At 37.2% G+C, this 10,192-nt stretch overlaps 1 protein-coding gene across 2 annotated transcripts; it reads left to right on the top strand.

The window, feature by feature from the left end:
- The first annotated feature begins 83 nt into the window (after nucleotides 1–83).
- LOC306869318 (uncharacterized protein) lies at nucleotides 84–8,546 on the top strand. 2 transcript variants are annotated; one of them, XM_079416022.1, is made up of 4 exons: nucleotides 84–191; nucleotides 2,346–2,514; nucleotides 2,639–3,106; nucleotides 5,558–8,546. In XM_079416022.1, exons 2-4 carry the CDS (start codon nucleotides 2,385–2,387, stop codon nucleotides 5,998–6,000), a joined length of 1,041 nt encoding a protein of 346 aa, XP_079272148.1. In that variant the 5' UTR covers nucleotides 84–191; nucleotides 2,346–2,384; the 3' UTR covers nucleotides 6,001–8,546. The 2 variants fall into 2 exon arrangements, with proteins under 2 accessions (XP_079272148.1, XP_079272149.1); XM_079416023.1 differs by having other exon boundaries at nucleotides 91–191; nucleotides 2,639–3,073.
- Nucleotides 8,547–10,192: the final 1,646 nt, after the last annotated feature.

The raw sequence follows: 10,192 nt of genomic DNA, 5'->3' as shown, positions 1-10,192 counted from the left end.
AAGCGTGTGTACTGAACCTGTTAGGGTTAGTGAGCACCAGCGCCACTGATACTGGAGCGGTCAGATCTGGTAACTGCACCCACGGAGAACAGGCGAGCAAGTGCGCAGGCGCAGCGCATACGCGGCTTTCTACGAAGTTTCTGGGTATCTGGGCGCAACGCAAAATATTGATTACATTTGACCACTCTGAGGTATTTATGCCACGCATTTGAAGTCTTAAAGTACTTTTATATGCTTACGGCGTTTCAAGAGTTTATAAACTGACCGATAAAGTGACTCTGAGACCACATATTGTGTAAAATAGCTAGCTAGCTTAAATAGCTAGACAGTGATGATGTGGGTAATAAGAAAATGAAGGCGAAATGTACTTCCGCATTCATGCGTTTTGTTTCTTTATGACAAAAATGATATTCTATGTAGAAAAACACGAATTATGCAGTTGTGTGCTGCTTGTGTTTGGTTTAACGTCAATTGTTTTGCTTTACGATGGCGCTGCTTCTTGCACAAAGACGGGACGCGTGATCGTTATGTCGATGTATTTATGTAGCTACAGTTTTAATACACCTTGATGGAAATATGCGCTCGTGCGTTTACAGTGACTGCGTGAATGAATGAGCCGGTGTTCTAGTTGCTCTTCCTTCCGTCACATTCATCATGTGTTAATTTTACCTTGTAGCTGAAAACCAAGTGAATTATTGATGTCAATAATTAATGTGAACTATTTGCACTCACGGTTTACTGCATGCTCACCTTACAGAGGGAGACAGATCTTTAGTTTAGCTGTACGTGATTTATATACTCACTGATTTAAGAGACATGTGACAAAACATACCTCAACTTCCATGCCATTAGTTTTTTTTTTTTTTTTAATGGCAACGTTTCCACTTTGACATTAATCAGAAGTGATCGTTTGATTGCCTATAATAATAATTATAATAATAGCAGTTGTAAATAGATAAATAAAATGAAGTGAAAGACTCTTCCAATATTTTATTTTTCATGTGTTTTATTTAGATATTTTTAAATAATTGCTATATATTCGGTGTTATGACCATGTTGTGTCAATTCTACAACACAAATTGAAAAAAGAAAAAAAAATTTAGGTAATTTCTCACATTTTAAGTAGGCTCCAGAACACAAGTAAATGTTTCTTGCGTTTAACCATGTAAAGTCTGACATGAAATATTGGTCTGGGGAAAAAAATAGGTGTGTGTGTGTGTGTGTACTCCACCGGGCAGGGACACCGGCAAGCAAGGTGCTAACTACGGAGCTAGGGGGAGCTCAGCTCCCCTTAATAAGACATGGGCTCCCCTGAAAACGTGATTTGAGAAATTTTGGGGGGTCTCAAAAAATATTGACAATGTCTTATTTTGACGTGCAATTTCAGTTTTTTTGTAATGTGATCATCGTGGATTATTATGTGTAAAATTGCAAAAATATAATTAATTCATGCATGACAGCGATTTAAACCTAATTCACTTCAATAAAGATAACTATACATGCTATTCTTGTCATGAGCATCAAGGTGGGGGGCGCTGCGGTGCAAATTCATTCCACTCATGGTTAGTGCATGTTAACTCAAAGGTTCGTAGAAAAATATAAACGTTGGATTCAACATTGGCCGTAGATCTGCGCTCGCAGTCCTTGAAATCCATTATGCAGTTAGTATCATATAGCATCATACAGCCACCATGGCAAAAAGAACACAAGGCAGTTTAATTAAATTTGGTTTTACTAAGAAATTGTGTAGTGATGACAGATTCACCTGCTGCAAGCCCTGTTAGCACACCTCCCGCCGCGCCGGGATGACAACCAGTCATTGCAAGACCACGCGAACCCCCCGGCTGTAAAATAAAAAGGTGGGCTCCCCCAAAGTCCACGGTATAGTTCGAAGTCGAACACTGCCGACAAGGGATAGAAGTATCACTTTTTATTTTAGTTTTTTCATTTATATGTTTATTATTGAAATGTTGTTATATGCATGTGTCAATTTTATTGAATTTCTTTATTTTCTTAAATATGTGGGTATATAGTATTTATAGAGTTGTAACTTTTAGTTTTAGTTACTTTTTCTTATTTGTAAGTCGCTTTGGACAAAAGCGTCTGCTAAATGACGTAAGTAAAAAGTATAGATATATATATTTTTAATGGAAATGTTTATCAAACTTGCAAAAAAAAAAAAAAAAAAAAACATTTTATTATTTAAAAAAAAAAGCAATTTGGTGCAGATATTGTTATTTATATGGCCAAAAAGTAAGATGAAATTGAAGTATTGTACAGTGCAGTTTGTAGAACTAATTGAATGGCAGGTTTTTTTTTAAATGACATTTCTACACTGAACACAGACTCCCCCTTGCTGAAGAGAGTGATATTCTGCTGTGAAGATGTCTGTGTCTTCGCTCTACCTCAAACAAGACAACATGGTGCGCTTCAAGAGGAGAAAGGCACGTTTCTCCTTCAGTGAAGTGCACATCCTGCTGGACGAAGTGCGGAAGAACCGCCACATTGTTGTGGGTGAGTTTTACCTCGTTTTGACAAGCAAAAGTTCACTTAGTTCAGCAAACCACCAGTAATTTTAGTTGTCCTTATATAACCAGTTAATGAAAATGTTTCAATACTTTTGTATTTGTGTGCATAGGTAAATTTAACGCCGGCGTTCCCTCTGACGTGAAGCGCAGGAAATGGGCTGAGATCACGGCGCGTGTTAATGAGATTGGAGAGTGTGACAGAGAGATCATGGAGGTGATCAAAAAATGGTCAGACCTTAAATGTGACACGAAACGTAAAGTGGCTGCCCTGAGAACCGGGGCTTCGGTGTCCCTAAGATTGGCACGATCCAATATTGAACTGTCCCCGATGGAAGTCATTGTAGAATCCATCCTCGAACTGGACAAGAGACCGTGGGAAACGACACAGCGGTCCAGATCTCGCAGTCACGGTGATGATCAAGAGGCTGTGGGTGAGGATGAGGAAGAGGAGGATGGAGGGTTTATGGGGATGGGGTCGGTCAACAGTTCCCCGAGCAGAGGAATGGATGTGGGAGGAATGCCTCCTACTACAAGTGGATCTTGGGGTGAGATGCAGTATGATAGCTCCAAACCTGGAGGTAAACAAACTCAACATATTCAAGTCGGATCATATTAAGAATTAGATTATATTAAGATTTAGCACTTCGGTGGATAATTATCCCTGATGTTTAATAATGATTTTGTACACATCAGCGATCCGTTACCATGAAAAGTTCACTGCAGGAATTTTCAGTTCACTTCAAGTATTCACATATTTTCCTCTGATGAACCATCAACCATGTTTTCAAAAGCTACACTACTGTTATAAACTTTGGGTTTGTAGAATTATTTTTTTTTAATAAAAGTTTCTTACGCTCATCAAGACAAATACAGTAAAACAGTAATATTAAGAATTATTATTATAACAATTTAAATTAACTGTTTTCTATTTTAATATTTAAAAAAAAAAAATATTCCTGTGATAGCAAGGCATAATTTTCAGCAGCCATTACTTCAGTCTTCAGTGTCACATGATACTTCAGAAATCATTCTGATATGCTGAAACACTGAAAAGATGTACTTAATAAAAAACATTTTCAGGATTCATCATTGATGAACTTATTTAAAATATAAATCTTTTCTATTATACGTTTTTATTATCACTTTTGATCAATTTAATGCATCCTTGCCCATTGGAAGTGTCCATTTCTTCTAAAAAAATATATTAACCTGACCCCTGATAACAGTGTATTTTCCATTACGTTGTAAATTGAATTTCTGTAAAATGTCTGAATATTACAAAAACAATTTACATATAACGCAATAATTCTTTTCAAAACAAAAAATCTCTTCTAGGGAAACTGACGTGAAAGGAAGTTGTAGCCCCTGGGGAATCCACAGTTGCTATTTTAATAAATATAATGCATTACTTTTTAAAGCGAGCAGACTAAACTCTGATGAACGTCATTCTTGCTGGCAGATGCCTTATGTCTGATATTAACAACATGTCATACAGTTCTGGGCTGTAAATGTAGCCAATCATTTTGACAACAGGCTTTATCTCCAGCATAGATGTTTCTTTCTTTTTTTGGAACAAATTCAGTCACATGACATTTGTGATGCATATTTAGCTCTATAAGCTCTATAAAAAGCTATACATATATTTGTGTGCATACAGTGCCCTCCAAAAGTATTGGAACAGTAAGGCCAATTCCTTTATTTTTGCTGTAGACTGAAAACATTTGGGTTTGACATCAAAAGATGAATATGAGATGAGAGATTAACATTTCATCTTTTATTTACAGGGATTTTCATCTATATCTGATACACAATTTAGAAGATAGCGCCTTTTGTTTGAACCCACCCATTTTTCATGTTACCAAAAGTATTGGAACAGATAGAATTAACAGATTAAAGTGAAAAAGACTTCATATTTAGTTGCAAATCCTTTGCTTTCAATAACTGCATCAAGCCTGTGACCCATTGACATCACCAAACTTTTGCATTCTTCTTTTGTGATGCTTTTCCAGGCTTTCACCGCAGCCTCTTTCAGTTTTGGGGGGTTACTCCCTTCAGTCTCTTCTTTAGCAGGTAAAATGCATACCCTACAGGGTTTAAGTGTGGAGATGGACTTGGCCAGTCTAAAACCTTCCACTTCTTGCCCCCGATGAACTCCTTTGTTGTTTTGGCACTATGTTTTGGGTCATTATCTTGCTGTATGATGAAGGATCTCCCAATCAGTTTGGTTGCATCTTTCTGTAAATTGTCAGACAAAATATTTCTGTAGACTTATGAGTTAATTTTGCTGCTGCCATCATGTGTTACATCATTAATGAAGATTAATGAGCCTGTCCCAGAAGAAGCGATGAAAGCCCAAGCCATTACATTACTTGTGTAATGTGTACTATAATGTACACCTGTGTACACTGTGTTTCAGATGAGCCTGTATGTTTGGGATTATGAGCAGATCCTTTCTTTCTCCAAACTTTAGCCTTTCCATCACTTTGGTCCATAAAATCAGTCCATAAAACCTTGTCCCAGAATTTTTGAAGCTTGTCTCCTATTCTTCTTGCTAATGAGTGGTTTGCATCTTCTGGTGTAGCCTCTGTACTTTTGATCATGAAGTCTTCTGCGAACAGTAGATTGTGATACTTCACTCCTGCCCTCTGGAGGTTGTTGCTGATGTCACTAACAGTTGTTTTAGGGTCTTTCTTTACAGCTGTCACAATGTTTCTGTCATCAACTGCAGATGTTTTCCTTGATCTACCCGTTTGAGGGGTGTTACTTAGTACATGGAAAATGGGTGGGTTCAAACAAAAGGTGCTATCTTCTAAATTGTGTATCAGATCCAGATGAAAATCCCTGTAAATAAAAGCTGAAATGTTAATCTCTCATCTCATATTCATATTTTGATGTCAAACCCAAATGTTTACAGTCTACAGCAAAAATAAAGGAATTGGCCTTACTGTTCCAATACTTTTGGAGGGAACAGTATGTGTCTCAAAAGCAAATTATCATATAATGTATACTGTTTACTTGTTTGATCACAGATCCCGAATCTCACTTAGACTCAGATGAGGACAACCGTGATCTCTTCCCATCATCCTCTATGGCATCTGTCACTAACTCATACTCTGAGGAGGATGGAATTGCAACTAGAGGCAGTGCTGGACACGTTTCCTCAACAGCCACCGCTTCTACTAAAAGACCCACGTCTTTCTCAGGGGTGGAGCCAGACAGCCCACGTGAGCAGTTAGTGCACAATGCAAGCCTCAGTGTGCAGGAGCAGCACACCGCTAATGCCATTCTAGCCACCGTCTCTCGTTCGCTTGAGCTGCTTGCGGAGTCAGTGCAGCAGCTAGCAGAGACGCAACAGGAGTTTGCACGAGAATCGCTGCAGCTACAGAGGGACACTGTGCAAGTGTTGCGAGATTTTGCCTCCGGCGCGCTAACAATACTGCAGGAAAAGGTTAACGGCAAACCTGCATTGTGAAATTTGTGTTTAGCAATCAAATGACGACAAAGTGTGTGACGCATTGTTAATATGATGGCTACAAATATAGTGTGATATAGACAGACACACCTTCACACTGGAACCTTGGTGACTATCAGAGGGCACAATGTCAGGGTGTCAAAATACTATGATCAAGTGCAAAGACAAAGATGACTATTTTAGAAGACGCTTTTGTTGATTTCAAAAATGCTAAGATGTTAACATTTTTCCGTAGTCTCTTTTTATCAATATGACAGACTTTTGGTGAAGTGCAAACAATAGTGTGACCACAAAGGGATTTTGTTTGTGCCTATAGTAATATCATCTTCCACAACAAAAAACTTTTTTTCTTCATTCACTGATTTGGGATTGTTGAAATTAACCTGTTGTGAGGAGATTGACAGGACTGACACTGATGTATACATTTTATGTAACATCCATCGACCAGTTAAAGGGATAGTTCACCCCAAAATGAAAATTCTGTTATTTTCTCACCCTCATGTCGTTCCACACCTGTATGACTTACTTTCTTCTGCGGAACACAAAAGAGATTTTGAGGATGTTGGTAACTAGTTTTGGTGACCACTGATGTACATTTTATGGGGGAGAAGAAGAAAAAAATCAGAGACATTTCTGATGAAAGACAAGGCATTTCAAGTCATTTTTTAAAAAATCATGTAATCAGTCATGATAATCTCTTGGTTGTTATGAGAATCAGGTGTATTTGTAGCAAGTGTATCATCATAATGCTGCTGCAAGGAGTGTGTTATATTTACTCACCTGACACGTTTCATATTTATTACAACTCTGTGAGACATTGGCCTCATTCGTGATACACGAGCAGAACGAATTTTTGTGTAAATAGTTCGTAAAGCCGTTCTGAATTAACCTTTCGAATTCATCTTCAAAATGCGATACTAGTAATACGTTCCTGCAGTGGATAATCCTTATCGTGGCAACCAAAGCGTCTCAGCTGGAAAAACGCTGTGCCACCAAAGTGTTCTCGAGCGCCGCCAGCTGGCCGCTTTCAGAAGAGCACCTGACATTTGGCTAAAAATGCTTCGGTGGACACACGTTATTGAATATTTATTGTTAGCCATAAGGCTTATTAGTATTTTTTTTTATTTTTTTGCATTTACGTAATATACTGGAGCCAAACCTGAGAAAGTAGACCAGAATATTCCACTGCGTTCCTCGGCACGCAATTTGCGTAGCTGTAATTCATAGGCAGGGATTATGCTAATTGTGTATGCGCCTATTTATGAATGATTGGAATTCATTAATATACGCGTGTTTAACTATCTAATCTTACAAAGCGTTTGTGAATCCGGGGGAGAGTTTTCGGGAAGATCCGTTTTACGCGCAAATTACTCAGAATGTACTCCTATATTTACGAATGTTTCATGAAGGAGGCCCAATGCTTCTGTGATATTTGATGTAATTAACTTTCACAGACCGGAAGCATTATATATACACGTGTACATGCAGTCACATTTAATGGTGTTTAAGGACAACTGAAACTTTTCTAAGACCAGTATACAGTGTAAAATAAGGTTTGAGGCATCTGGATCTCATTAAAATAGGTCTCGGATTTTGCCTAGTAGGACATTATTTTCTAGTGGATTTTTTTGTAATATTTTTTCCCTATGTTTGTGTACAATGATTTAAGAAATTGGGACAAATATAAGAGCATTTTATTTCTTCTTCTTGGAAATACACCTGAAAAACGCGGTCGTCTTATGTTCAGGGTCTAGACTTTGACATGTCAATAATACACCCACGATGATAGGTGGCGCCAAATATACGTGAAACGAGTGTGCCATGAAATATGTCATGTGTGTTGTAAAGATCGCGAGTTAAAACAAAAGAAAAAGAAATGAGTCGTGACTGTCATTTTAGCCTGATTGGACCAAACTTCCTCTGTTAGTGATTTTAAAACGTAAGACAGTACCCAGATTTGAAGACAATACGATTTCACTTCTACTGTTAATAAAAGTTTGGTAGGCTACTATGAGATGGATGGCCTAAATATTAGGCTATATAATTCAGATTGGCTACCTGTTATTTTTATGGTTTAAAAAAAAAAGTGTATATTTTTAAATGTGATTGTTGGTTAATTTTTACCAGTATTTACCATACTTTCAAAACAAAAATTAAAATAGGAAAAATGTGCAATATGAAAATTTAAGACATGTTTTTTTTTTTCCTCACTAAAACACAAGATTTGGTTTTCAAATAGCTCTTTTTCCGAAAGGTACTTATGCAAAAAGAGGGGTCGTCTTATATTCGGGTCAATACTACATCATCAGGAACTGAATTTCATATTCGAAGATGTCAATGCTGTTGTTTTGTCACTAGAGGGCAGTGTGTCTTTTAATTTACACACAAGATAGACCTCGAATGATTATTTTTCTGGTCTCTTCAAAGTCATTGGGTTTTCCATCAGTTTGAGTTTTGTGTGCGTGTGTGTGTTTGGTTTCTAAATGAAAACAGCTCCATAAGTGAGCCAGATATTTCAATAAATTTTAATTGAAAGTTTACAGTTTATTTTCAGATCTACTGATTTTATGTTGCTTTTTGGAAACACATTTTTGTGTCTATACTATATATTGAAATACTGACATAGACACCCAGCTTCTCAGTGGAAGTGTTAGGCAGGAGTGAAGGAGAAGTGATTAAAACTCAAGCATTGTTCTCCATCTCTCCAGGGCTGAAGAGCTCTGCTTAAACAGCTGCTGGTGTGTGTGTGTGTGTGTGTGTTTCTGATGCCGCATGGTGTTGGGTGTGCTGATGTAGGGCTGTGGTTGAGAATGCTTTATGCGTGTGTAAGACGGCAGCTGGTAGCCCTATTGTGTGGTTAGGGAACTCTGCTGGAAAAAAAAAGTATTGTGTCTGTCTGCAGATTGTGAATATGTCTGTATAGTGTACCAGTCATTCGTCATGCTGGCCATCTAATGGACCGAACACTGGATACACAATAATATATATATATATATATATATATATATTTTTTTTTTTTTTCGGTTTAGGTTACATTAAGCTGCTCTTTTTTTCTTTTTCTTTTTTTTTTTTGACATTTGGGTCTTCGAAAACACCTTCTCTTGCATTTATTTTAAGTTATTTGGTAGATCAATAAGATAGGTAACTTGTTTACCTGTTCAAGTTTGTAACTTGAAGCTTTCAGGTCCATGTTAAAGCTGGTCTTTATTTTTAAGAAGCCTTTTTTGTTCAAAGAAAACAATAAAATAAAATAATTTTGTGTGTGTGTGTGTGTATAAAAAGAGATTTTTAAAGACATTTATTCAGCAAGGACACATGAAATTGATCAAAAGTGACAGTAAAGACATTTATTTTGTTACTAGATATTTGTATTTCAAATAAATGCTGTTCTTTTGAACTTCTATTACTCAAAGAATCCTGAAAAATGAAGCTGCAAATCAGCACATTAGAATGATTTCTGAAGTTAGAAGTTATTTTACATTTTTATATTTCAAAATATAACTGTTTTACTGTGTTTTTGCTCAAATAACTGCAGAACTGCATAAGAGCCGTCTTTCAAATCTTGCCGACCCCAAACATCAGTGTATGTGTGGTTTGACGTGATTTCTCCGTCAAACCTGCCTCCATCAGCTGCCATCTGGAACAAAAGAGCGGATAGATTTATCGATCCTTCTTCTTATACATCTCTGATTTTCCTCCCCTTCTTCTGTTGGTCTGCTGACCTCTTCACCTTTTCTTCTCTTTCTTTCACCCCTGCTGATTCTCCTGCCCTCTCTTTTATCCTACATCTGTCACTCTGGGTTCTCTAATAACCCAGCGCTACCTCTGCTGTGAGGCCCTCTTTTCCTCCTCAGAGGTTCGGAGCTTCACGGTGGGGCCCATGTCATTCAAGCCTATTCAACTGCATGAGCCAGTCAAGGGTCTGTGTAGTTGCAGTGTTCAGTGCATCTGTTCTGACATGTAGTCTAAAACGTATTAATATTAATGTTTTTCACTTTCACCTACTACTAGGTTCAAGTGTTTGTGTTGTTGTGTTGAGACAAAATAATTTTTATTCTTTTTTTATCTGAATGAGATGTCCACACCTTGGGAAAAATCTCCAAGTAAAAAATAAATATTTATATATTTTTATTATGCTTTGTATTTAATATTTAATACAGTAAAAAAAAAAAAAATTAGAATTTCTATTTCA

The sequence above is a fragment of the Barbus barbus genome (assembly GCF_936440315.1).
Source record: "Barbus barbus genome assembly, chromosome: 5".
In the NCBI taxonomy this organism is placed as follows: domain Eukaryota; kingdom Metazoa; phylum Chordata; class Actinopteri; order Cypriniformes; family Cyprinidae; genus Barbus; species Barbus barbus.
The sequence above is the reverse complement of the archived record's forward strand: the minus strand, read 5'-3'. Positions and strand labels throughout refer to the sequence as shown.